This window comes from Nyctereutes procyonoides, unplaced genomic scaffold (genome assembly GCF_905146905.1).
Source record: "Nyctereutes procyonoides isolate TBG_1078 unplaced genomic scaffold, NYPRO_anot_genome, whole genome shotgun sequence".
NCBI lineage: Eukaryota > Metazoa > Chordata > Mammalia > Carnivora > Canidae > Nyctereutes > Nyctereutes procyonoides.
In genome coordinates, this window is record NW_026575140.1 from 29,357,128 (window position 1) to 29,384,645 (window position 27,518).

The 27,518-nt window shown below is 61.0% G+C and overlaps 3 protein-coding genes across 5 annotated transcripts in view; 2 read left to right on the forward strand and 1 right to left on the reverse strand.

Annotated features, from left to right (window-relative positions):
• Positions 1-6,349, forward strand: part of ACOT7 (acyl-CoA thioesterase 7) — a 102,288-nt gene extending 95,939 nt beyond the window's left edge. For all 3 annotated transcript variants that reach the window (XM_055306381.1, XM_055306382.1, XM_055306380.1), the window contains one exon: positions 5,956-6,349. In XM_055306381.1, the coding sequence (XP_055162356.1) occupies positions 5,956-6,054 (99 nt within the window). In that variant the 3' untranslated portion in view covers positions 6,055-6,349. The remainder of the gene's footprint in view (positions 1-5,955) is intronic.
• A 3,276-nt stretch (positions 6,350-9,625) lies between these two features.
• Positions 9,626-20,539, forward strand: GPR153 (G protein-coupled receptor 153). Its single transcript, XM_055305731.1, has 6 exons — positions 9,626-9,864; positions 13,765-14,232; positions 14,639-15,068; positions 16,946-17,138; positions 17,650-17,834; positions 17,975-20,539. The coding sequence occupies exons 2-6, from the start codon at positions 13,877-13,879 to the stop codon at positions 18,599-18,601; spliced, it is 1,791 nt and encodes a 596-aa protein (XP_055161706.1). The 5' UTR covers positions 9,626-9,864; positions 13,765-13,876; the 3' UTR covers positions 18,602-20,539.
• A 1,756-nt stretch (positions 20,540-22,295) lies between these two features.
• On the reverse strand, positions 22,296-23,315 carry HES3 (hes family bHLH transcription factor 3). Its single transcript, XM_055305733.1, has 3 exons — positions 23,235-23,315; positions 23,045-23,126; positions 22,296-22,660 (listed from the first exon to the last, which is right to left on the reverse strand). The coding sequence occupies exons 1-3, from the start codon at positions 23,313-23,315 to the stop codon at positions 22,296-22,298; spliced, it is 528 nt and encodes a 175-aa protein (XP_055161708.1).
• Positions 23,316-27,518: the final 4,203 nt, after the last annotated feature.

Here is a 27,518-nt window from a genome sequence, read left to right on the forward strand (position 1 = left end):
CAAGCCCCTGTGGACCACCTGTCCACCGTCCCTTCCACCACGTGGGCACCTCCTCATGCCCTGGGATGTGGTGCTCCAAGGTCCGAGCACCCCCCCAACCCTTGCCCAGGGTGCCAGTGTGGTGCTCGGGCCACCGAGAGCTATCACCCTATGGTCCCGAGCCCTCTTCCTGCCCACAACTCCAGGCACTTGAAGGCAAATGTGATTTCCCACGGAAGAGCTTTTTCCTTCTCCCCGCCACCCCCAGCCCTCCATTAAAAACAGCAACAGCCAACAACTTATGTATTTATTTACTTTGCCGGATGGAGGGAGATGGGATGCAAGGAGGCAGCAGCTGGGCCGTGGGCGGGGGCCGCGTGCAGGCAGCCATCTGTCTGTTCCGTCGGCTTCACACCCGGTGGGGAAGTGGTGGCCTCTCTTCGTCACTTGGCTGGGAAGGCTGTTTGTCAGAACCCACGGCCCAGGGAGGCCGAACATCCTCCAGCCAGCAGGGCAGGGACTGTGCCAGCACAGAGAGCAGAGACGCTGCCCTGCCCACCCCTGTTTGCAGGGTGGCAGCGAGGAGCCTCCCTGCCTTTGACTGTCATTCAGGGCAGCCAGGTGAGGGGAGGGGTGCAGCCCTCCTAGGGTGGGTGCTCCATGCCTTGATGTCACCCCAGTACTGTTCCCAGGCTTGGTGGGGCGGTGCTCCAGAGCCCAGAACACGCAGCTCACGAGGCTCATGCCAGGACCAAAAGAGAGATGAGTCCTCGGCGGGCTCCTTCGTCCAAGGCCTTGCGAATGTCTCGGGCTCGCTGCAGCTGGCCAGCTGCCTCCACATCCATCACGAGACGGTGTTAGTTCTGTCTGAGGGCAGATCCCAGCTGCTGAGTTCGCTGTGGAATATTGAACGTTGGTGCTGGGCGCTGGCCTCTCCCTCCACCGAGTGGACGCTAGAATTTACCGTGTTTTGTGCCAGCAGCATAGATGGGAATCACCTGCACTTCAGGCTCTGCCCCCAGTCACTCGTTGACTGAACTAGTGAGAGAAGCATCCAGAGCCTTTGGTGCACACATTTTGGAAGGCTTGATGGCCTGTTGGCCCCTGAGGGGTGAGTAGCTCCAAGGCTGGAGCGAGTGGCTGGGACAGAAACACACCTCTGATCGTGATCTCCTGGCAGGCTGGCACCAGAATGAGAGGGTGCTTTCAGTCCAGTGGCTGGTGCCCATGGGCTTGTTCCCTCCCACATGGAGAAGCACCCAGGGGCTACACCGCTGCATGTCCAAGTGGGCTCTAGGCTTGTTCTGGGAGGGCAGGCCCTTCCCGTTCACCAGGGCAACTTTGGAGGGTCACCATGTCCCCCACTGCCGCTGATGAGCCCACCGATAAGAGCCCATTGGCATGGAATGACCTGGACATCAGCAGCCGTGCCCAGGTTCAAATCAAGGCCCTACCACTAACCAGCTATCTTTTGGGCAAGCCACTCACCCTCTCTTTGCTGCACGTCATCAGTAGAAGGGAAGCAGTAATGACTGGTGCTGCTCGTGGGTTGTTGTGCAGACTCTGATATGCTGGTGTGGTCCTGGCATGTGTCAGGACTCACTCAGTGTAGGCTGCTCCCCAGAAGCTGTTGCCCAGGGTCCCTGCACCTAGCACAGAGCAGCACACAGGAGGTGCTCGGGACACATGTGGGGAATGAGCCAATCAAGCTTGGCCACTGTAGAGAGAGGGCCAAGTTAAATTGACCGTTTCCTTTGCCCTGCAGCCCCTTGTGTGCCACGATTGGGGTGGGGGACATGGCCATGCTGAAGCTTCTCTGACTCTGTGAACTGTTGAGGAGGGCTGTTCACAGCTGGTGGTGCTGAGCTATCATCACATACTGTAGTTCCTCCATTGACCGCATATAATCCAGCGGCTGTTAGTATATTCACAGGGCTGTGCAACGATTGCCATGGTCAATTTTAGAACATTTTCATCCCCCCAAAAGAAACTATGTGCTCCGTAGTCATCAGCCCTCCCCCGGGTGCCAGGGGGCCCTGGCACCACTAGCCTGTGTTCTGTGGTTGTGCTTACTCCAAATGTTTGGTATAAATGGACTCATACAAGAGATGGATGGAGAGTTGGGGGGCTTCTTTCTCTCGCTTGTGGGGACAGCTGAAAGGACTTTGGTACCTACTCCCAGCAACCCTATAGGATGGATACCGGTCCATTTTACAGAAAAGGAATATAGGTGAGTCTCTGAGCCTTATGATGGGTAAGCAGCAAAGCCAGAGATAAGCCAGCCCTGCTGCCACCCCCTTCTCCCCCCCGCCACTCCAGCTCCAGCGGGGAGGCTGGGCTGGTTTGGGAGCAGAATGAAGAGGCCATTCCTTGGGCAGCCGGGGTGGCTCAGCGGTTTAGCGCTGCCTTCAGCCCAGGACGTGATCCTGGAGCCCTGGGATCGAGTCCCATGTTGGGCTCCCTGCATGGAGCCAGCTTCACCCTCTGCCTGTGTCTCTGCCTCTCTCTTGCTCTGTGTCTCTCGTGAATAAATAAATCTTAAAAAAAAAAAAAAAGGCCATTCCAGGAAGGGCCATGCAGTGTGATGGGGGTCCCAAGGCAGGCCAGCCCAATCCAGAAGGCAGGTGGTGCTAGCCAGTGTCTATCTAGGCATCTCCCAGAGCTGTCAAGGGTTTTTTTGCTTATTTTTTTTTAAGATTTTTATTCTCTCATGAGAGACACAGAGAGGCAGACACATAGGCAGAGGGAGAAGCAGGCTCCTCCCAGGGAGCCCAATATGGGATTTGGTCCCAGGACCCTGGGATCAGGACCTGAGCCAAAGGCGGATGCTCAACCACTGAGCCACCCAGGTGCCCCTTTTTTCTTTTTTTTTTTTTTAAGATTTTTTTTTAATTTTTATTTTTATGATAGTCACAGAGAGAGAGAGACAGAGAGAGAGGCAGAGACATAGGCAGAGGGAGAAGCAGGCTCCATGCACCGGGAGCCCGACGTGGGATTTGATCCCGGGTCTCCAGGTTCACGCCCTGGGCCAAAGGCAGGCGGTAAACCGCTGCGCCACCCAGGGATCCCTAAGATTTATTTTATTTACTGAGAGCGCGAGAACATGAGCCGGGGGAAGGTGCAGAGGAAGGAGAAGCAGGCTCCACACTGAGCAGGGAGCTTGACACTGGGCTTGATCCCAGGAACCTGGGATCATAACCTGAGCAGATGGTTAACTGACCGAGCCACCCAGACACCCCTTGAATGACCCACTTCTGCCCACACTCTAGGGTGCCCCTGGGGACGACTCCATTTGCTGCTCTTCCCTGGACCCTTCCCTGCTCTTCTGAGCCCTGAGAGCCTTTGGCTGGTGACACAAGCACTTGGGGACCATGTTCCTTGTGCAAATCCCATGTCTGCCAGTTTGTAGAAATGCTGGTAGAAAGCATGGACTGGAGACATGGAAAGGCACCCCTCCCATCAGGCTGGACCTGGCTCCCGTGGACTCTGCAAACGGCCTGGGTGGCCATGAGTCTCCATCCTGCTGCCGTGCCCGTGCCAAGCTCTTGCTCTTGAGAAATTATTTTCTTTCCTAGCCTCTTGCCTTTTCCTTGCTCCAGGGATGGAAACTCCACCAGCTGGAGGGAGGGCCCACTCCAGAACCCCCAACAGAGAGGGGCTGGGCCTTTGGAGCTGGGAGGACCTTTGGCACGTGGCCCAGCCCACGCTCTCCCCTTCAGCCAGCTCCCCTGTTTGCCACCTTCAGGACCCAAACACTCTGCCTGTGAGCTGGTCCTCCACCCCCAAGGAGGGGCTCGGCCATGCAGCTCTCCTGAGCTGTGGCCTTTGGCTGCAGATGGATAGGAGCCACAGTTCCCCTCAGCCACACCAAGCACGTTCCACAGAGGGGAAAGAGAAGGCCCCTACTGTTCCAGCCTGGTGGCCTTCACCTTGCATTCTTGGACTCTTTGGCTGTCCCCCGTTTGGTACAGGGATCGATGGATAGAGGGCAGAGACCTGCTACTCAGTGTGGCCTCCAGGCCAGCAGCATCACATCACCGGATGCTTGTTAGAAATTAATCTCAAGGGGCAGCCCTGGTGGCGCAGCGGTTTGGCGCCGCCTGCAGCCTGGGGTGTGATCCTGGAGACCTAGGATCGAGTCCCGCATCGGGCTCCCTGCATGGAGCCTGCTTCTCTTCCTCTGCATGTGTCTCTGCCTCTCTCTCTGTGTCTATGAATAAATAAATAAAATCTTTTAAAAAAAAGAAAGCAATTAATCTCAGGCCCCTAGACCCCCTGGATCAGAATCTGCATGTGTAAGATCCCCGGGGGACTTATGCACATGGAAGCATTGGAGAAGCCCTGGCCGGGCATGTTATGCCTGCGTTGCACAGGAGCCAGCCCCATCAGAATGCGGCCTGGTCTTTGTGGGGTGCCTTCAGCAACAGGGATGGGCCCCCTGGCCCTCTTGCCCCCAGAAGGCTCCCCCTTAGCACTGCCTGCTCTAACCGAGAGAACATTTTGTTTCCCTAGGCTGTTTCAGGTTAAATTGCATGGCCTCAAATTTCATTTTTTTTAAAAGTCAGCCAGAGATGAAACCAGAGCAGCAGGAGGGCCATCTTCACTAACGCGTCTTGGAAAGCCACCACTTCCCACATGTGCTCCGAAGACTCCAAATAGGCACCGGAGCCACCATAAGGAGCATGATCCCAGTTCTTTAAATACCCAATGTCCCACTGGCTCTATGCCACGAGGTTTTGACAGTTTACACCTGGTGACATTTAGCGAACACTTTCTGAGAGGGCTGAGGGGGAGGAAATATTTGGTTTAACCTGACATTATATCCTCGGGCTGATTGTTCTCTCTTTTGCCAATATACCATTTGCCTGTAAAACACTTGAGCCTAAAAATAGCCGCTGGGGCTTGGTGTCATTGTGGATGAAGGGCAACTGCCCCATTTCTTTGGCTTTCAGACACCCTTAAAGTATCACAAGGAAACGTCCCCGAGGAATCAGCGCAGCTCTTTCAACCTGAATTCGTGAGCAGGGCGGACCAGAGGGAACTTTGCAGCGAATAGATGGGGCCTTGGGGAGTGACCGCTGCCCTTAGCGGCCAGGCCAGGCCACTCTTTTTTTTTTTTTTTTTTTTTTTTTTAGTTTAGAGAGAGAGAGTGGGAGAGAGGGGGTAGGAGCAGAGGAAGAGAATCCTCTAGCAGACTCTGCTGAGCACGGAGCCCAAAGCGGGGTTCAATCTCACCCTGAGATCGTGACCTGAGCCAAAACCAAGTCTGATGCTTAAAACTGACAGCCACCTAGGCTACTCGTAAAAGTGAAAGGGGGCACCGTTCAGTCGTGCCAGGTCGGCAGGCAAAACCCAGCCTCCAGCTAATTCCCTCTGAGCAGTAGGCTCTGTGCCCCCTCACCCCCTACCCCGAGTATGGGGACATGGCTTCTTAGGTTACTCAGAGGAAAGCAACAGAAGGGGTGAGTGGGACCCAAGGAGCCACTTCCTGGTCATCTGCCATCCCGGGCTCCCTGCCCACAAAGTGATCACTATTGCTTCTGGTACAATAAAGTGGCCTTCCTAAGGTCACACAGCCAGCCCAGTGCTTATCCCCACTTGCCTTTGGGGCAGGGGCTGTGAGCTGCTAGCATTCCCTGGGTGTGGACCAAACGCAGCCCTCCCCTCACTCAGCAGGGACCCTCTTCCTTCCTCACACCCACAGGCTGCGTTTTAGGCCTTCCTTCCCATGTTTCATTTATCATCTGCATTTCTAGCAGAAGTTCCTTACCATAGAGGCACTGGGCTTGGGATTCCACCTGCTGTGAAGGGTGGTGTGGGGGTGCCTGTGCTGCTGGCATCCCTACAGGGACTTCTTCCCGTGGGTCCCAAGGCCAGTGCCTGGCAGCCCGGTGGGGCCTTCTGAGTCCTCCTGGGGCAGGGCCCCGGCCTTGGCCCCCGGTCTAACCTGTCTGTCTCTGTGTGTGTGGTCCACAGCCCGAGACCGAGGACGAGAAGAAGCGCTTTGAGGAAGGCAAAGGGCGGTACCTGCAGATGAAGGCAAAACGGCAGGGCCGGGCCGAGCCCCAGCCCTAGGGGCCATCCTCACGCCGGGGCCCCGGAGTGGCCCCAATGTCTCGTCATTTAGAATTCACCCCCTTGGCCAAAAACCCAATCCACATTGAGAGCTGGTGTTGTGTGAAGTGTTCGTCTTGCAGTGTTAACCTGTGCTCTCCTGAAAACCTACACACCAAAGCTTTATTTCTATCACTCCTGTGTAAGTGCTACAGTGTTGTCCCTGCCTCCAGAGGCTTCCTAGGGAATACTTGCGTGCACACTGTTTGGTGTGTCAAGAATCCAGCATCACTAATAAAGCTGCTGTTTGGCTGGATGTTGGTCCTGGGTGGTCATTTGTCTTGGGGCTGCTTTCCTGTTGGGCACAGGATGCAGGGGCCGGAGGCTTCACGGACCTACCCCTCCCTTACCCCCCAGGGTGCCAATACCTGCATACCCCAGAACTCAGGTTTGCCCCATGACTTGCTGGCTGGAGAGAACACCCCTTCCCTCCAAGGGCTCTGGTTCCACATCCTGGCCTGGAGACACCAGCACCCTGCTTACCATCCCTCCAGCCTACGCAGGATGCTAGCTCTGAGCTTCCAGTGGCCTTTCCGTGGTTGGGGGTGGAAGGTGCTTTCGAGGACTCAGGGAGGTGCCTCTCAAGAGAGAGCTGAGCCTACCTGACTGGAGCATGCCCAGCATATGGGAGCCCTACCCTGGCCCTCCTTCCAGCCTTTCATGGAAGCAGCTCTGACACCTTGGCGCTCTGGAGAAAGAGGCAGGAGGTCTAGCTCCTTTGCTAGAAGGAGCCTCCCAGCTGGTGCCAGGGCCCCTGTGCCCGTCGTACAAACCCCCACATACTCAGGACAAGGGATCATTGGAAAGGCTTGTGGGGTGTGAGTCTGAGGGGCAGTGCGTGTGAATGGTGCCTATGTACAGCTGTGTGTGTACACACATCTGTGACCCTGTCTGCACACGTGTGCATGTGTGAGATGAGGCTGTGCATCCACCTAGGCCAGCAGCCTTGGGGAGCAGACAAGCCACCAAGGCCACTACAGGAGGGCAGGGGGGTCAGTCCTTCACCCCCACCATGGCTGAGAAAGACTCCTTCACCAGGCACACCTGGTGGTGAGAGAATGTTCCCGACTCAGGCTTCTCCTGGAAGCCTGGAGATGGAAACTGGCCACAACAGCTGCAGCCTCACATGGGGCTCCCTCGGGCCCAGAGAGAGAGAATGCAGCTCCAGATGTGCAGAAACACCCGCCAAGAGCTTCGGAATCCGTCTCAGGCCTCAAGCCCAGCTGACGGGGTTATTTCCTGCCTAGAAGCAGGGAGAGGGAATAGGCCACATGAGGCCATGGCAGCAATCCCCTCAGCCGCCCCAGCTCCACCTATGCCCATGCTGACCTGAAGGCCATGGGTGGTGTCCTGGGCTGGGGGCCACTGGGAGGCCTGCCCTTCAGGTCCAGCAGAAAGCCCAGCTCCTCCCAGCTGCCCTGGGAAGCGATTTTAGGTACCACCTGGCTTGCCCAAAGCCACACAGATGAGTAGCCAAGCCAACCCTGAGAAGGATGTAGATGCCCTGGTGTCCACTTTCCCTTGGGGAACCCAAGGGCTCAGGCACTGTTCTGGTTTGACAGGCCATGGTTTGGCTGGCTGGGGCTGGGAGCCTCAGCCTCCAGGGAGGCCCATCTCCCACCTCCCCCAGAGCCAGCCGAGCCCAGGACAGGGACGCTGGTAAAGACAGCAGTGGGTGAGCTGTGCTGGAGGAAGGGTGCTGGGGGCCTAACACCCAGGGCAGGCTGCCCTCTGCTGGCAGGGCAGTAGATGGCCAAAGCCTAGGGCTGACTAGATCACTGTGTTTGCCTTAGAAATGTCACACTTAAAAAAGAAAAGAAAAATCATACTTGGGATCCCTGGGTGGCTCAGCAGTTTAGCACCTGCCTTCAGCCCGGGGCATGATCCTTGAGACCCGGGATCGAGTCCTACATCAGGTTCCCCACAGGGAGCTGGCTCCTCCTTCCGTCTGTCTCTGCCTCTCTCTCTCTCTCTCTCATTAATAAAATCCTTTTTTTTTCATTAATAAAATCTTAAAAAAAAAAAAAAGAGGGCAGCCCAGGTGGCTCAGCGGTTTAGTGCCGCCTTCAACCCAGGGCGTGACCCTGGAGACCTGGGATCAAGTCCCACGTCGGGCTCCCTGCATGGAGCCTGCTTCTCCCTCTGCCTGTGTCTCTTTCTCTCTCTCTCTCATGAATAAATAAAATCTTTAAAAAAGAAATGTCACGCTTGATTGCCAGGCCCCCCACACACTGGTGGCCTATTTATAACCAGGGCCACCTGGTCAGGGAGCTGGCCCATCCACGGAGGGCTCACTAGGGGTCCTGACTGCCCAGAAGCCACACACACGGAGCATATGGCCCAAGGCCCCCCCACTAACCAGTCTGTTGAGCGTCTGGATACAAACACCTTCACTTTTTCCTCAGAGGACTGACCCTAAGGCCTACCCTGGGTATCCTAACAGCTGTTCCTAACTCCCTGGGATATAGAGACAGCGGGGAGGGGAGCGCAGGAGCCAGGCTGTGGAGTGGTATAGGCAGCATTGGCTGCATTGGGTTGGGTCTGGTCCTGTCTGGACAGGTGCCCCCTTCCTCCAGCCACGGCTATGCACTTACAGATACTCCCCAGGTGTTTGGGAAGAGTGGTGCCCGGCCAAGCAGCCCAGAAGTGACTCCAGGCACTCTGCCCAGGGTGGATGTGGTCATGGGCATCCTAGAAGAGACTGGCAGCGTCCACTGCCTGGATGGGAGACCAAGGTGCCAGCAGTCTCTCTCTTGTGACTCCAGAGGCCTCTGTCAAGGGCACTGATAGGATTCCCCTAGATATCCATGGGTGGCAGCCTATGCCCCTGCTAGAAGTGCTAAAGTGGGGTATGGCTCCTGAGGTGGGGCACCAGGAGTTCTAGGTTGAAGGCCTGGCCTCTCCCAGCTGCACTGTCTGGGTTCCAGGTTGAGAGAACACTTGCGAGGCCATGCGGGTAGGGGCAACCACCCGGCCCTCTGCAGTGGGTTCACCATTCCGGGGTGGAATCCTCCTCTTCCCTTCGACTCTCCCCACCACCACCACCCCCATGATAAATGTGAATCCTTAACTGGCCCAACCTGACCTCTCCCTGCCCCAACCTCTGATCCTGAGAGACTCCCCAGTCACTAATCCTCAGGCACCCCACCTCTCCTCCATTCCCCACATTGTTCACCTTAGATGGCTCCCTCCGGGAAGGCCTCCCTGAGCCCCCAACCCCAGTCCATTCTGTCCCAGGCCCCCCTGCCCCGCCAGCCCGCGGAGCTCCGGGCCTTCCCGTTTCCAGGGGGTTGGGCCGACGCAGAACGGCAGCAGGGCCGCGGCCGAGCTCGGGGTCCCAGGAGTCGCCGCCCTCCCCAGGAGGCTTCAGTCCCGCGGCGGCGTGGCGGGGGACCAGGGACCGACAGACGCACGGACGGACTGACGCGGCGGCGGGCCGCGCCTCGGAGGGCGGGGGCGGGGCGGTCCGAGGGGCGGCGCGGAGGCATGCGCCCTGCTCCGCCCCCCGCCCCCGGCCGCCGAGCGCACCAGCCGAGCGGCGGGAGCCGAGCGCGGCGGCGGCGCGAGGGGCGCGAGGGGCGCGAGGGGCGCGAGGGGCGCGAGGGGCGGCGGGCGGAGCTGAGCCGAGCGGAATGCCCCGGCCCGCGGGCCGCTCCGCCGCCAGCCCCCCCCGCGGCCCCCGGCGGCCCGCGCTCGGCCTGGGAGCGCGGGAGCCAAGCCGGAGCGGGAGGCGGGAGCGGCGAGCAGGAGCCCCGGGCGCCCGAACGCAGGGTGAGCGCCGCCGGGCCCGGGGTGCGCTGGGTTGGAAGGACCCGCGGCGGGAGCGCTGCGGGCGGGGCGGGGCGGGGCCGCCGGAGTCCGTCCGAGGGGCCGCCTTCCCCCGCCCTCGACCGGGGGACCTCCGGGGTAACTTCCCCGGGGCCGGCCTCCCTCTCCTCGGTCCCTCCCCCACTCTCGCCTCCGGCCTGGCCACGCGGCTTGCAGGGAGCGGGGCGGCCAGTCCGGGGGCCCGAGGCCCGGGGCGCACCGCGCCCGGAGCAATCCGCTGGGGCGTCCGGCTCACGGTCCGCGTCGCGGACGCGCCCTCGGGGCCGGGGTGGGGCCGGGTAGGGCCGGGGTAGGGCCTGGGTCCGCGCGGGGCCGGGCAGGAGTGTGGAAACGCGGAGCCGCAGGGCCGGCGGGGGCGGGGGCGGGGACGGGGGCGGGGGGCGTGCGGGAGACGCGGAGGACCGCGCTGCGAGCCCCGCCCTGGGCGGCCGCGGTCCGGGCCTGGGGGCCGCTAGGCGGCAGCGCGGGCGGGGCGCGACCGGACGGGGGTGGGGCGCCCGGGGCCAGGTCCGCGCGAGCGGCGCCCGCCTGGAACCCGGGGAATCCTTTCAAGTTCTCGGTTCTCTTTGTTGCGCAATAGAGCCCCGGGGCAACGAGGCTTCATTGGCCGGGGGCCGTGACGTCACGCCGGGGCCCCGCCCGCAGACCCTGCGGAGGGAGTCCTGGGGCCTCTAGGTGCCACGCCCGTCACACCTGCAGGCGGCCCCGCGGTGTGCTGTGGGGGGAGGGGAGGAGGGTCCCAGCAGGGCGTTGGAGGGGGGGCGGGACGCAGGAAGCCCCAACCCGAAATGCAGGGCGGGGACACTTTGAGTATTGCGGGAGAAACTTGCCGCGGGGGGCGGGGGGTGGCGACACCTGGGTGTCCCCCCTCCCCCAGCACTGGCTGGAGGCCAGCTTGGGCCTGGCCCTCAGTGGCTGCTGCTCCCTGTGGAGAATGCACTGCTGGTGCGCGATCAGGGGGAAGGGGTCTCCCGGTGCCTGTGCACTGGGAGCCCCTCTCGCTGTGCATTTGGAGACCTTGCTATTGACTCCGCGGTGACATTCCTCCCCCTTCCGAGCACCTCCGCTCTCCGGAGTCCCAGACTCCAAACCTGGCCCTGGCCTTTCCACCCTGGGTCGCTGTGGATCAGTGTGGGGACAGCAGGACCCATCCTGCAGGGGTAGGGAGTTGAGAAAGGCAACCTCAGTTCAAGGAAGGACAGATGCCTGTTCCTGCTTGGGTGTGGGTTAGTTAGGGTCTGGGCTTGGGTTTGAAAAGCCAGGATTTTGATGTCAGCCAAGTGGGATTGAGTTCTGGTTCAGACACTTCATAACTTGGGCAAATGATTTTAGTAAGGCTGTCTTTGCTTGACTGTCTTTAAAATGGGGATAGTGTCAGTGTTGATCACATCACCTTTCTGGGGACACTAACTGAGAGGTTAGTTCACACTGCTTCCTCCCTCTCCAGGCAAGGCATGTTCTCCTGCCCACAGACCTAGAGCCTTTCCCTGCAGCAAGACATGGGTAGGCCAGACAAGGGGAAGACCCGGCACTGTGAGAGGTTGTGCCAGTTCCAGCCTGTGGCCCCTTCCCCACCACCCTCCACCAGGGATCAACAGGGCACAGGGTTACTGAGTCAGACAGAGCCAGTGGGGGTGCTGAGGGACCGCCTCCCAGTGGGACATCCAAGGAGACCCAGTGCAGGTGGAAAGAGATGCTGGCCTACCAGGTGCATGCTGAACCCGGCTTCCTGTTTGACAATGTAAAGATCTCTGAGGTCTGCAATCTCTGGCCCACAGCTGCACCCACACCCTGCCTGCTCTGGACCCCTGGGAGGCCCTGTGGCCTTCTCACCCTGAAGCTCCCTGTCCCAGGTTCTGGTTGGAGTGACTGTATCTACCCACATGTCTGAGGCTCTGAGGCTTACCCACACCCCCCCAGGCTCAGCCGCTTGGCCCTTAAGGGGCAGCAGAGTTCAGTGAGGTGAGAGGGCTGTAGTACAGATTTGTACCTGGCAAGCATTCATTGAGTGCTTACTGTGTGCTTGGCTCCATCCCATGGCATAGCTGTCTACTACTACCCATAGCACTTTCCCGGGCAGGTATCGCATCCAGCTTACAGATGAGTAAAACAAGGCCCAGCTGAGTCAGTAACTGGCTGGCAAGCTAGAGGTGGAGTCCAGCAGCTCTTTATTCAACCCCATGTGGCCTCTGTATGCTGAGGTCGGAGGGGTTTGCTGGATACTGAAATGGCTGGAGGGTCCGATGGGGCCACCCCACCACCCACACTGGATCTTGAGGAGGGGAGAGGAGGAGGCTCTGTAAGCAGAAGGCTAATGTTTGGGAAGGTATTTCCCTGTCCCCAGAAGCCTTCCAACTCCGTAGGAGGCCCTTAAGAAACAGTGGTACAGTCCAGAAAAGACTCCCCTAGGTCAGGCGTCTGGGCAGGCCCATGGCAGGGGCACAGAGATGAAGGAGACTCATCCCTGAGAGGTCCTTTGGTATTGGGGTTCAGGCCACAGACCAAAAGAACTCTGAACAAGACAAGAAGGGGTGTCACAGCAGGACCAAGTATTGCTTCCCCTGCCCTGAGAGCCCGGGGCCTGCAGTGGCCTGTCCATTCCAAGCTAGGTAACAGCCCCTGAGGGATCACATGGCTGTGCCTGGTACAGTAGGTGCTCATAAGTCCTGGGGGTAAGAGAATCACAAGCAGTAAAATTAAACAGGCTCCCAAGTAAAAATGGCCAAGTGCAGCAGAGCACACAGTAGGCCTGCACTTCTTCCCGTGCTGCCTTCCCTAGGCTATGGCCAGAGAGGGAGGGTCCAGCCAGTACTCTGCACAGGGGTGTGGCTTGGGGCTACTGGGCAGGGAAGGGGGAGGGAGGGACTTACAGCCTGGCTGTTGGCATGTCAGCAGGAGTGCTTCTCTGCCCTGTGCTTTCCGCCCAACATCCTGTGTCCCTGGCTCATGGCCATAGGCTATCGGCAGTTCCTCCTTGGGGTCAAGGTCTGGTCCCTTTGGCTTTCTACAGGCCCATGTTGTCCAAGGCATCCACAGCATAATAATGACCACCTCCCCAGAGCATCTCTGTGTGATACTTGGCCCAGGGTTTTAAAGATGTGTCTGTCCACCCCAGCCTCCTCTTGGAAGAATCATCATCGTCCCCATTACAGAGGATGTGGGTGTAGGGACCTTGCTCAAGCCACACAGCTTGTATGATGGAGCTTAATTTGAATGCCAGCCTGTGGCAGTGCCTGGGCCACCCACAGAAAGCCAGTAGGGGATGGGCCCAGACAGTAGCTGCTTGTTGCCAAGATGGCCATGGAAGTGGTCAGTCTTCAGATCACCCGTCTTGCACAGGGAGGTTTAGGGGGCTTACCCTCTAAGGCATGTCCTCATTTGGCCAAATGAAGTAGGACAAATTAAGATAAGGGCCCCTGATGTTCCCTGGGGACGCATCATGTGGGCTGTGTGAGATTTGGGATACTTAGGGTAAGTGTGTTGGTTCCTGGGCAGGGCTAGGGCACCGGAGCAAGATAGCCCAACAGTGCCAGCCTGGCTGCTTCCTGGAGGATGCAGCTGCCCCAGAAGCAAACCCAGATTCCATACCTTGGCCAGCAACGGGTGGGAGGGAGCATATTAGCACTTTTCAGGTACCCCTGTCTGTGTTCCCTGGGTGCCAGGGACATGGGCTAGAGGCCTTGGAGTAGACAGGAGGGCAAAGCAGCCCAGCCCAAGCCAGGACCACACCAGTAATGGTGCATCAGGGAACCCCTCCATCTCCCACTGCAAAGAGCCACAAGAGCTTTGACGCTGTAGCTAGAGGGACTGTCTGAACACTCACTGGCTTCTCCCCCACTGCAGATGCTCGTGGTCCCTGATGTCTCCGAGCCACCACGTGTGAGGGCTGTTGCTCTGAGCCAAGGCCGGCCCCCAATGAGGATGTCTCAGCTGCCGGCCAGCTCCTGTCTGCACCATGAGTGATGAGCGGCGGCTGCCTGGCAGTGCGGTAGGCTGGTTGGCATGTGGAGGCCTCTCTCTGCTGGCCAACGCCTGGGGCATCCTGAGCGTGGGTGCCAAGCAAAAGAAGTGGAAGCCACTGGAGTTTCTGCTGTGTACGCTTGCGGCCACCCACATGCTCAACGTCTCGGTGCCCATTGCCACCTATGCTGTGGTGCAGCTACGTCGGCAGCGTCCCGACTACGAGTGGAATGAAGGCCTCTGCAAGGTCTTTGTCTCCACCTTCTACACCCTTACCCTGGCCACCTGCTTCTCCGTCACCTCCCTCTCCTACCACCGCATGTGGATGGTCCGATGGCCTGTCAACTACCGGTGAGCTCTTGGGCACATGTGCTGTTCTTAGAGAGGGGGACATGTGGGCAGTGAACACAAAGGCCACCTGGCATACCTGTGCGCACAGACACCCCCGGGGTGACGACAGTGCCCCACACCTGTGTTGTGTAGGGGGCAAGCAGGGAAGCCGAGGAAGGGCTGCTCTGGGCTGCACGCCTGTGTGTGCATGGGCGTCCACAGCATCCAGGACAGAAATGCTCGGTGAGAGGGATGTGTGCCACCATGCATGAGGATCCCCTGTGCAAGGGACCAGGCCCCCCTCTGTTGGCTGTGCCATAGTGATGATGTACCAGGGGGCCAGGGCAGTGGGGATCCTTTGCAGGACCCCAGGGCTCTAGGAAGACCTTATGAGTGACACCTCCGTCCTGCCCCCACCTCATGCCAGGCTGAGCAACGCCAAGAAGCAGGCAGTGCATACGGTCATGGGCATCTGGATGGTGTCCTTCATCCTGTCTGCCCTGCCTGCCGTCGGCTGGCACGACACGAGTGAGCGCTTCTACACTCACGGCTGCCGCTTCATCGTGGCTGAGATCGGCCTGGGCTTCGGCGTCTGCTTCCTGCTGCTGGTGGGTGGCAGTGTGGCCATGGGTGTGGTCTGCACAGCCATCGCCCTCTTCCAGACACTGGCTGTGCAGGTAGGGCCGCGGGCCGGCCACCGAGCCTTCACCGTGCCCACCATCGTGGTGGAGGATGCGCAGGGCAAGCGTCGCTCCTCTATCGACGGCTCTGAGCCTGCCAAAACCTCGCTGCAGATCACGGGCCTGGTGGCCACCATCGTCATCATCTATGACTGCCTCATGGGCTTCCCCGTGCTGGTGGGTGAGACTGTCTCAGTGGGTGAGATGGGAGTCTGTCAGGGATGTGGACTCTGGGACAGCCCTGGGGCTGGGCATGCTCCAGGCATCCAGTCCTGGGCGGGGGGTGGGCAGGCAGTATTATTATCATCCCCATTTTACTGATTTGGGAACTGAGGTTCAGAGTGGCCCTGACCATGACCCACCTAGAGTTAAGGCAGCTGGATGAGGACTGTCAGGTGACTGTGGGGTCCAGGATCTTTTCTGGCACACTGTAGGAGACATTCCTCACCAGAGTGAGGCCCATTCAAAGCAGAGGGTATGGAAGGTGAAGTAACATGTCCACCTGGCCCAAGAATAAACTCTGCATTCAGTAGTCATGCCCTTGTACCCATGGGGCTCCAGCCCAACCCCCTGGAAGGTCTGGAGTTGGATCGGGAGGGGTTTGGGGCAAGGACCAGCCAGTGATTTTGTCTAAGCAGCAGCTGGGCAGGGCTGTGTCTCTGGAGTCATTGTAAGACACAAGCTGCAGAAAGTGGCAGGTGGGGTGGCAGCCTCATAATCAGGGGACATACTCAGAATACAGGCCCAGGCAGCCTGTGCCCCCACCCTTTGTGGGCCTGGCACACAAAGTACCCTCCACCAGGTACTGGGCTCTGTGTGCAGTGGGGCCCGTGTCTCCAGCCTAAGCTGATGGAGAGAAGGAGTGCATATAAAATCATGGAGCCAGGGGCGGCCCCAGTGGCTTAGCGGTTTGGTGCCGCCTTCAGCCCAGGGTGTGATCCTGGAGGCCGGGGATCGAGTCCCACATTGGGCTCCCTGCATGGAGCCTGCTTCTCCCTCTGCCTGTGTGTGTGTGAAGAATAAATAAAATCTTTAAAAAAAAAAAAAATCATGGAGCCAGAAGGGGACAGCTGTGGAGGAAGAGTCTCCCCAGTTTCTCTTCAGGGCATGGAAGGGGGTGCAGTTTATGGAACCCACTCCATGCTGCAGGCCCCATACGATGTCTGGGATCTTTACCTCACTCCTTGGGGTATCCTTGGCCCATTTCACAGACCAAGAAACTGAGCCCCAGAGAGGTACAGCACCTTTCTGAGGGTCACATGGGCTCACATAGCAGAACCAGTGTGATGAGTGTATCATACTTATTTCTGCTTTGATGGAATAATTTAGTGTCACTCTGGGTGGGGAACTGAACTCTCCTGGGACAGGAGGAGTGAAGGTCCCTGGACAGTGACCCAAAGGCTTCCTGGTTGATTCTCAGAAACTACTTTGATTCTCCTCTGAGGTCCAAGGCCTAGACACCCCCCTCCCCACCCCACCCTGGTGTAAGGACAAGCCCAGAGAGGAGTGAGGATGGCAAGAAAGTCCCTGAACTGGGAAGCTTGAGACCTGGTTCTCTCTCTCTCTCTCTCTCTTTTTAAGATTTTATTTATTTATTCATGAGAAACACAGAGAGAGAGGCAGAGACACAGGCAGAGGGAGAAGCAGGCTCCATGCAGGGAGCCTGACGTGGGACTTGATCCTGGGTCTCCAGGATCACACCCTGGGCCAAAGGCGGCACTAAACCACTGAGCCACCCGGGCTGCCCAAGAGACCTGGTTCTCCAAGCCCGTTTCCTCTTCCCAAAAAGGGGTGGATAGACCCTGCCCCCGCCCTTGCTGCCCGGTACCATGTGAAGGGCTGTCCGTGCACACATGGGGCTGTGGCTGCTCATGCTGGCAGCCAGCAGCTCTTGCTGGACAGGGACTTCTGCTCACACTCTGGCTCTTTCCTGCACAAGAGCCTCTAGCCGGGTCTGTGGGCCCCTCCTCCGGCAGGCAGGAGAAGTGAGGCTGGGAGGCGAAGCTGTGTAACGGGGCTGCTGCCAGGTGCCAGGCCGAGCTATGTGCCCACAGGTGGTGAGCTTCAGCAGCCTTCGGGCGGATGCCTCGGCGCCCTGGATGGCGCTGTGTGTGCTGTGGTGCTCGGTAGCCCAGGCCCTCCTGCTGCCCATATTCCTCTGGGCCTGCGACCGCTACCGCGCGGACCTCAAAACCGTCTGGGAGAAGTGCGTGGCCCTCATGGCTAACGATGAGGACTCAGACAATGGTGAGGATGGCCTGCGGGAGGCCCCTAGGGAGAGTGGTGCCTGGGGGAGGTTAGCAGGATAACAGCTGTCAGGTGACTCACCCCCATGACACTGAGGTGACCACATTCTCAAATGTGCTTGAACCCCTATGGGACCTAGGTGGGGTATGCTCCTCTCCAGCCTTGTTGTCCCAGGCAGAATCTGTGAACACCAGACTGAATGTGTTCCACAGGCCTTCCACCCTTAGGGTTCCCTGGGGGGCTCCTGCAGACAGACCCAGGTGCTGGCTCGCCCCCGGCAGTAACAGCGTTACCCTAGGTTGAGCCTTTGCTCTGTACCAGGTAACATCATGTGCCATCCCACGGAGGAGGAACCTGGGCCAGGTGATCTCCCCTGTCCCACAGCTAAAAGGTGGCAGTGTCTGGATTTGAACCCAGCCCCCTGCTCTGTGTATGTCTCTAGGGATGCCTAGAACTCACTCCCTGATGCCCCCAGGTTTCCATGGCCCTAAGCTTTTGCCTAATCCTGCAGATACCAGCCTGGAGAGTGGCATCCCCCCGGACCTGGTGCTGGAGCACTCCCTTGACTACAGCTATGGAGGGGACTTTGTGGTCCTGGACAGGATGGCAAAGTATGAGCTTTCTGCCCTGGAGGGGGACCTGCCCCAGTTCTACCCGCTGCGGCCCCTGCAGGAGGACAAGAAGCAGTACCTGCAGGTAGGGTGGGGCTCCAGACGCTGAAAATGCAGGGGGCGAAAGGGTGTGGACCGGCCTCCCCCCGAGGCTCGGCCTCTGAGCCCCGCGTCGGTCCCGTTTTCCAGGAGGGCAGCCCGGGTTAACCCCGCCCGTCCTGACAGGTCCCGCCCACGCGACGCCTGTCCCACGACGACGCGGAGGTGTGGGCCGCCGTGCCGCCGCCCGCCTTCCTGGCGCGCTGGGGCTCAGGCGAGGACCTGGCCGCGCTGGTGCCGCCGGCCGCGCCGGACCGCCGCCGCGCCAGCCTGGCAGCCTTCGCGGAGGACGCGCCCCCGTTCCGCCCGCGCCGCCGCTCGGCCGAGAGCCTGCTGGCGCTGCGCCCCCCGGGCCCCGGCGGCAGCCCGCGCCGCGCCCGCGCCTCGCCCCCCGGCGGCCCGCGCCTCCGCCCCGGGCCCGGCGCCCGCTCCGCCTCCGCCTCGCTGCTGCCCGACGCCCTCGCGCTGACCGCCTTCGAGGGCGAGCCGCGGGCCCTGCGCCGCCCGCCCGCCCCGCCGGGGCCCTTCGCCGACAGCCGGCGGCCGCCCGAGGACGCGGTGGCCCCCGGCAGAGGCGCGCGGCGGGGCCCGGGGCTGCGCCCGGCTGTGCGCGCGCACGCGGGGCCCCCGAGGACCGGCCTGAGCGCGCCGTGGGGCGAGCCCGGCGGCAGCACCAGCAGCTTCCTGAGCTCGCCCTCCGAGTCCTCCGGCTACGTCACGCTGCACTCGGACTCGCTAGGCTCCGCGTCCTAGGGCCCGCGTGCGGGGCTCCGCGTCCTCGGGCCTGCCCGCGCTTCCCCACGTGCGCCCGGCGGGCCGGGCCGCCCACAGGGACCAAAGCACCAAAGATGCTAACGCTGACCCAGGCCAGGTTCCGGGCAGCGCCACGCGGGGCCCGCCAATGGCGCCTGGCGCTGTGCCAGCCCTCCCTGCGTGACTGAGCCATGGGCCACGGCCTGGAAGGGTGGCAGCTGCCAGGCACCGCATCGCGGGGCAGAGTGAGGCTCGGCTTGGGTAAAGGCGAGCTCTGCACGCCCCTATGTGCCTCGCCCAGCCCTAGGCAGCGGGATTGGGGGGGATGGGGGTGGCCGCAGGGAGTCTGGGGAAAGGGCCACCACCAGACAGCACGAAACCCAGAATTGCAGCCTGCTTTCCACTTTGCAGGGGGGGGGGCAGGGTACAGAGGGTCTCTAAGCACAGGGGTCTTTGGAGCCCAAACACACTGAGCAGGTGTTCCTGCTCACCAGTTCTGCCTCTGTTTCCCTATCTGTCATGAGCAGGTGACCATATTAACTCTCAGGACTGTTTGGAGAAGTCTCCTGGTCCGTGTGCCCCCCGCCCCTGAATGGACAGAGTGTGAGAGTATCTAGGGCCCTCTGTGGGTCCTTTGTGGGGGTCATTCTTCAGTGTGTGGCCTGCTATGGCCTCAGCACCTGGGGCCTCCCACTCTCAGTGCCCTTGGCCCGCCCAGGAACTTACCCCACCCACACCCCAGCTAAAGCACAACACTTTGCACCATCACCCACCTCTACCACTGTTAGCATCCCTACCCTCATCACTCTCAGCCACCTCTGTGACTCTCACCATGAAGATCGTGGCTCCATGATGTGAAAGAACTGAAGCAACAGAAGAATGGGCTTCCTTATCCTGATGCTCCAGGGAAGGGGTGAGGCCTCCCAGGTTCTAGGCTTAAGGCCTGGTCCCTGCTCAGAGTCCTCCCTCACCCTGGGGGATAGGGCTCTTTGCTCTCTTCTGGGCACATCTCCCCTGGGGCCTAGGGCTTGGCTTTGCCTGGATCTTCCATGGAGAGACCCTAGAATCAGGCTAAGCAGAGGTCCAGGAACAGCTGTGACCTTGAGCTGAAATGACAGGCCAATGCAGAGGTTGTCTCTCTCCTGGCCCCTGCCTCCACACAATGGCCCCTGCCCAGAAAAACCTGGAGCGGATTCCAGGGCCAGCACGCAGCCTGCCTGCAGTATGTTCCCTCCTGCTCTGTAACCTGGAATTGCAGCATTGCCCTCCCACCCTCTGGTGGCCAAGCCTATCTCCTCACCCAGCCCCAGGAGAGGCTCCTGGGAGGGGTGAGAATAGGAGACTGCCTGTCCAGCTCTGTTTCAGAGGCCCTGCTAGTCCCTGGCTGCCAGGCAACGTGGGAGGGATGAGCTGGCCACAGGTGAGCAAGGCAGGAAACTGCAGTACAGCCCCTGCCGTGGGAGGGGACACCTCTGGCCAGTGCTGCTGTGCCTTCAAGGACCAACATGTCATGTGGGGGCAGAGATCATCAGCTAGCCACTGTGTAGGTTCTCTCCATCTCAACCACCCCCACCCCCTACTGCCCCTCGCTCAGGCTGGCCCATTTGTCACATTGGGTTTTTACTCTGTGTATTTCATATCCTATGGCAATACTTGCAGGGAGACATGGTACCCCAATGTCCCTCCAGTTCTGGTTTTTACAAAAAATAGAGGGAGGACCCCAAATGGAGGACCCTGGGGCTCCCTCTCACACTTTGTGAGCCTCCAGGCTTATTTGCTGCGTTCATAAGCAGCAGGACCCTGGGCTCACAGGGGAGGGAGCTCTGTCTTCATACCACCACCCACCTAGAGCCAGGGATACATTTGTAGTTTTTTTGACAACTGAGCATTTCTTTTCTGTACAGAATACAATAAAAACTTCCTATGATTTGCACCTGGCATCCCAAGGCTGGTTTCATGAAAACACAAAACACCTTTCTAGAATAGAGCTAGCCATCTGCCCCCAAACGTCTCCCTCTCTGGGGCCCAAATTCCCCCAGTGTCCCCCCTTTGGGGTGGTGCCCTTTCTCTAAGCAAGGGCTGCAGCCCCACCCAGGGAGTGAGGCTGGCCTGGAGCAGCAAGGGGATGGAGAGGTAGGGTGTGCCCCAGCCCTAATAGCAGAAGCCCTGGGAGTGCAGCTGGTAGCCTCGGCCCCAGATATGGCTATGGCTTCAGGGGCGTCTAGCCCCTGCCGGGGTTGGTTGGTTCAGGAGGTCAAGAGTAGGGCCGCGGCGGGGGGGGGGGGGGGGGGGGGGGGGGGGGTGCAGCTCGCCGCCTCCCGGGTAGGAATTTCAAGGCCGCGCGCTGGGTCCGCGGTGTAATGTCGCCACCTAGTGGCTAGGAGAGGGATGAGGGCGGCTGTCCCGGGCCCCGGTCCGCCCGCCCGGCGCAGTAGGGGGCCGAGACCCAAGAGGCCGCCCCCCAGACCGCCACAGCCGGGACCCCTTCCCGCCCGTGCTCCATCCAGAGAGCCCAATGGATGGAGTGGGGGAGCAGGGCCGCCCTCTCTTCGCAGTGTAACCAGAACCGGTTTAGCACACAGGCAAAGCAGGGGCCCTCCTAAAAGAGAAATGTTTTATAGAAGTCGGTATTTGTAGCTCAAAAGATGCACCCAAGTCGGCATCGTGGGAGAAATTTGGACCTTCATGGTCTCTTTACACCCATTTCACAGGTTTGCCCTGTCTGCGTTCTGGATTTCAAGCTGGAAGTGCCCGGATGTCTTCCGGGGCTCGGCGCGGGATTCCCGTTCCCCCTCCCCAGGCTGGTCCTTGAGAACCGGGACCCCGGGCTAGAGTCCGAGCACAGTCGTGACCTCATTTTCGGACGCGCAAACAGGGGCAGGCTGGCGAGGGCCGCGGGCTCGGCGGCTGCCCCAGAGGTCGGGAGGCGGGGACCCTCGGGCGGCGCGCCGGGAGGCGCGGGGGAGGCGCGCGGTGGGCGGAGCATCCTGCGGGGCCCGCGGCGCGGCGCGGAGCGCTCGGGGCGGGGCGGGGCGGGGCGGGGCGGGGCGGGGCTCGGACAGCGCGGCCGCCGGGTGGGCCGCGCCGCGTGCGGAGGGGGTGGGGATCCGCGGCAGCCCAGGGGGTCCGAGGTGGGGGCGGGCCGGGGGCCCCTCGCCGGCGGGGCGGGACCCGGCTCGCTTTGTGCCGGTGGGAACCGGGCGTCCTCCGCCGGCTGAATGGGCCGGGGCGGGGCAGCGATTCTCCTCGCTGCGAGGGGTCCGCTCTGCGCCGCTGCCGACGGCGACCTTCCCACCGCGGCGAGGCTGCGGGCGGGGGCGGGGCGGGGCGGGGCGGGGGCGGGGGCGGGGCGGGGCGGGCTGCCCGCCGGGAGCCCTGGGAACGAGGCGCGGCCCGGGACGTCCCCTCCCAGCCCCGCGAGAAGGTGGGAAGGAGAGACAGGGGGTCCGGCTTGAGTCGGGGGGGCTGCGGGGGGCGGACCCCGGCCCCCCTGTGGCTCCGTGTGTGTCCTCGCGTTCGCGGGCTCGCGGCCCCCTCCCAGCCGCCCCTGCCTGGGGCCGGGGCCGGGGCCGGGGCCGGGGCCGGGGCCGGGGCCGACGACTGGGGTCCCGCCGCCGCCGCGGGCGCGCCCTCACCGGCCTCTGCGTCCCGAGGCCGGACGAGGGCCCCCTTGAGTCCGAGGCCGCCCGGGCCCTCACCACGGCCGCCAAACGCCCAGACCCGGCCCCGGGCTCTCGGTGCACTGGCGAGGCGCCGGCTGCGGCCCCGGGACGCCGGAGGACGGGCCGGGGAGATCCCCAGGGAAGCGGAGCCGCGGACCGGGGCCGCCGGGGACCGGAGCGGGGCCCCACAGGGCTGGGGCACAGGGCCCGAGCGGCGCGGCGGCCTCGGGGCTCCGGCCGGCGCTGTCCATGGTGCTGCCGCCTGCGCGCTCGAGCGCCAGGGGGCAGCGCAGGCCGCCGCCGCCCTCCTCTCCGCGCCGCCGAAGCTGGCTGACGCCGGGCAGGCCGCTGCGGAAGCCCGACGGGAACTCGACTCCGCTGGGGACCGGCCAGAGCCCTGGGGGGAGGGGGGCGGACGGGAGAGACGTGAGGGCGAGGGAAGAGGAGGGGAGGAGGAGAGGTGGAGAAAGAAAAGGAGGGGAGGGGAAGGGGGGACGGGGAGGAAGAGTGGCAGGGAGGGAAGGGGAGGAACCAGGCAACCCGAATTTCTTTGCCAGGGTCCAGATCTTCGCCCACCCGGATCACAACTGCACGGGTCTGCAATGTCTTCGCAGCCTCCTGCCTCCGGCAGTCTGCGGTCCCCTCCTCCCCCAGCCGCCCACTGCCTCAGCTTTCTTCTCCACCCATTTTTCCTTTATCTGGCCTTGTCATGTCCCTGGCTCTGACCCAAGTCATCCCCACCCCGCAGCTCCTCACCCTGCCCTTCCGGATGCCCTCCCACCTTGCACCGAGCTCTGAAGACTTTTCATGTACTTGACGCTCAGCTCCAGTATGTCTGCCTTCTCCAGCTTGCGTTTCCGGATCTGCAGATCCGTGGAAAGGGCTCTTAGCGGGGCAGTCCAACTTGGAGGAGACGAGGTTGGGGGTCAGGGGTCGTATCACCCCCACCTCACCAGGTTCCCACATCTCACCTGGTGTGAGTAGTGTTTTTCCAGCAATGACTTCAGCTGCTCCAGGGATACGTTGATGCGTGCCCGTCGCTTCTTCTCCATGAGCGGCTTGGAGATCTGTGGAGGGGTGACATTTTAGGGGAGGGCCACAGTCCTCTCCACGTCAGTCCCATCCCACCCCCGGCTTGGCAGGGTCCCCAGACTGTGCCCTTCAGGGCCCCCAGACCTTGCGGAAGCTGCCGGCGTGGCCACCAGAGCTGCCCTGGGTCCCAGGCTTAGTACCCATGTTGTCGTTATCTGCGCCTGTGGGAGGCAGTGCCGCCTTTATAGGGGCTCCTCGTTTACATGTCAATGAGGCCCTTCTGGACTCAAGGAACCCCGAGGGGGAGGAGGTGAGGGGTGGGGAATGCACTGTGAAATTCCCCACCTCCCTCTGCCCGACCCCCTCTCAGTCCGGGTTCATTTTCACCCCCAGGAACCCTCCTCTCTTCCAAGGGACTCTAATTCTCCTTTCTCAGTCTTTCCTTTATCCCTCTCATTCCTTTATCCCTCATCATTCCCTTAGTCTGGGGTCCCTTCCCATACACATCCCTCCGTGCCCTGTCCAGTCCCCTTGTCTAGTGTCCATAGGTACTGAGCCTCCACTAGGCCCACTTACTAGGCCCCTTCATCTCCAACATTCTGGTGGGCACTCACCGAGGAATGTCCTTCGGCCCAGCAGGCTCTGAGCCCCACCAATGACTCTGACAAGGTGCCGGGCTTCTCTGGGCCTGATGAAGATGCGGAAGCAGGGAGGACCCGCCAGTGAGGCCTTTCTGCGGGTTTCACGCTCTGGCCACGCTGGCAACGCCACATTAGTCGCCCTAATGTTGGGACAATGCAGCGATTTTCTGCCTGTGGCTGCTCAAAGCCGGGCACAGGCTGGGCCCGAGGGGGCCAAGCAGCAACATGTGTCCCATTAAAGCGTGCAGCCCGCCCTCGGGGCCAGTCTCCCCCTGGCTGAGGTCTGCTTTCCCGTGCAGAGGTGTAGCCTGGGCTCATGTGCCCTCTGGGCCCTGTTAGGCCCCAGTTCACCTCTCCTAGCTGGGAGGAGGCTGCAGACAGCCTCAAACCAGGAGGAATAGAACAGCCTCCCCATCCAAAGATGTGGGTTTCCAGGCTGGACATGCGAGGCACTGACACTTTCCCTCACAGCCTGCAAGTTTATTTCCACCAGTCTTCTCTCAGTCCCAACAAATGTAAGGTGAGGGTGGGAAAGACCACTGATCATATGGGAAGAACACCATTCTGTGCTCTTGGAGGTCTGGGATCCCCAAACGCTTTTTATTATTCAGGGTGTGGTTGGACCCAGGGAGCTCGGTGGAGGAGGCACTCACACCAGGATGGGTTAGGCCTAACAGCAGGACTGGTGCAGTCTCCGGTGGGGCCCCAGGAGCAGGACTCCAGTAGCTGTGACTGGCAGGCTGAGGCCCAGAGGAGTGCCTGGGTTCATACCCTGTACTGGGCTCGCAGGGCCTCAATTCAGGGTTTGTAAAACGCAATGCAGGTCCCCACAGCTGCTCTGGAGGGTGATGAAGAAAGCAGGGACTCAAAAGTTGTGCAGTTGAGCCCTGTGGCAGAGGAATAAACAAATTGGCCTTTGCTGGGACTCAGCGTGAGGGGGAAGGGATATTGCTGGGTCTTGGGTGGGCCCCCTCCCCCCTGGCTCCCTGGACCCGGGGCTTCTTCTCCCCGGACACTCCCCCCCCCTCCAGGAGTAGTGAAGGGCCCTGCCGCGCAGAGGCGTTCTCAAGCGCCAAACAGCGTGGAGAATCGCGCCCCGCCCTCCTTTCAGGTCCAGGTTGCGTGGTCCGCGGCTCCAGGGTGCTCTTCCGTCTGGGCTGCAGGCCGCGGGCCGGACCCGGGCCGGGCCGGGCCCCGGTGGGGCGGCGGGGCCGAGGCCGGACGGCGGGCGTTGGCACGCGCCGGGCAGCTTTGAAGCGCGGGGGGCTGACCGGGCCCCATGGGCCTCTGTGCGTTCCTCTGGCTTGGGGGGTGGCGGCTCCGTACAAAGGCCCGCGGGGCCGGCGGGCGGCGCGGCTGGGCACAAAGGGGGCAGCCGAGTGTTAAGGGCATTGTGCCGGCCCCACAAAGCCCGCCCGCGCCCGCCCCCTCGGGGCCAAACTCCGGGCGCCCCGCCGCGCACGGGCTTCCAGCTGCTGCACATCTGCACGGAATCTGGGCGCGCGCCTCGCTCCGCGGGCCCCCTCACCCCCGGCCCCCGCTCCCGAGCAGCGCGGGCTGCGGGGCAATTTGTCCCCTAATTATGATCCCTCCCCATAAACCGCCGCCCGCCCGCGCCTTTCAACTCTGGCGTATTAGCTAACTAATGGTCCTCGTCTCTGCGCTCCTGGCCCGCCCTCTCTCCAGAGTTAGGGCTGCCGTAAAGGGGCCCGCGGCCCGCCCCTGTCCGCACCCGGGCATCCTGCCCTCCTCGGGCCATCACTCCTCTTGAGCCCTGGCCGAGGGCTCCCGGCCGCGCTGGGTGGGGCCGCTCACGTGGGTGGCTTAGTGTTTTCCTAAGCAGTGGAAAATTGACCGCAAAATGAGCTAATTCGCAATGTTCTGCTTTGGCTGCGGGCGGCGAGGCTGGCGGGGAGGCCAAGCTGGACTCGCAGCCGTCAAATCCCACCGCCGCCCATTTAATGGGCCTCCGCCTCCGCTGCCCCCTACCCCTACCCCAAGCACCTGCCCCTACATCCCCTCTCTCCCCATCTTGGGACAAGTCCCTGGGCTGAGGTGCCCCCCACACACAGACACACACAGACACACAGCTAGGCTGATTTCATCCCGGCTTTACAGGTTTCCCACCCCAGCCCGGCTCCCCACCCGGAATAGCCCTTAAGGGGGCTGAAGGTCGCACAGAACCCCGGGCGGATTCCAATCCCCCTGCCCGGAGAAATCCCCACTTTACCCACAACTCTGGCTCCCGGGCAGCCACTTCCCCACTGAGACCCAATTTCTCCTTCAATCTGCTTTTGAGTCCTGAGCCTGAGCGTCCTACCCATGCTCATATTCCAATGGGGTGTGTAGAGATAGGGAAGGCGAATTGGGAGGGGCGGCACCCCCTCCACCCCCTTCTCTGAGAGCAAGCAGGGCGAAGTGCTCTCAGGCTGCAGGGAAGGACATGGACCAACTTAGAAGCTGGGCTTATGCAAACTGGGATGTAGGCCACCGACTCCTTTTCCATCTTTAGCATCTGGGATCCCTAGGGGGGGCTTGGAAAGCAGCACAAGTTCGGGCAAAGCGCTGGGGAGACCCAGGCTGCGCTTTGCTCATTCAAGGAAAAATTTCCTTCTATAGTTCTGGAGGCCTCTGGGGGCTTCCAGGAATACTCAGAGCCCTCAGCTTCCTCAGGCTTGGGAATTTAAGGCAAAAAGTGGCCTGTGACTTTGTTCTTCCTTTCCGTTTGGTTTTCTCAACTTTGGCAAAAGAAAGAACATTACAGAGAAACTAAGCTCTGGCAGAAGGTAGAGAGGGGGGTTTACAGGTCCCGGGACAGGAGCCAGAGCAAATATTCTAGTCCTCCCGGGTAATGGCCCTGTGTAGCCTCTCCACCCTGGGTGAGAGAGCCCCTTCCCTTCCTGCAGCACCCAGACATTGAAAGCAATGTTAACTGGTGAGTGCTGCTGAGGCCACCGAGGGTGAGGTGAGTTGGGGGTGGGGTGGGGAGAAATGCACCGTTGGTCTCTGCAGCTGCATTTCAAAGTGGAATGAAGTGATTGCTTCGTGTAATTAACTATTGGGACACAGCGAAAGCTCTGAAATGACTCAGCCAATTGTCTCCAGATGGGGCTGGAGAGGCTGCGATTGTTTAACTCTCTTTAGCTGTGTTGGGACTCGAATAGTCCGGGCCGCAGAGGGCCCTCCAGGGGACAAAGGCTGGGACTCCGGTGAGTGCATCAACACTGAACCGGGCTGGCCCAGCTCAGGGAGAGTGAATTCAGGGAGACCCCCATTGTCCCAGCCCTTTGTGTTTCTCCCCAGCTGGCTCTAATCTTTAAATATTTACCCGGCCCTTTTGTGCACATATGACTTATGCACTTCAGGCTGATGTGCTCATAAATTACGCATCATTTACCCGTTTCCAGACTAGAGAGAGGGGGCTTTCATGCCTGGAGCCCAGAGTGGCCAGAGGAGGGAGAAGAAAAGTGTTGGAGGATCAGTGTTCCCTCCTGGGGAGAGTTGCAGCTACCCTGAACCGGCCCCTCCTGGCCTCCACGTGGCAAGTGGATGGGACCGAGGGCCTGTGAGTGACAAGGAGCC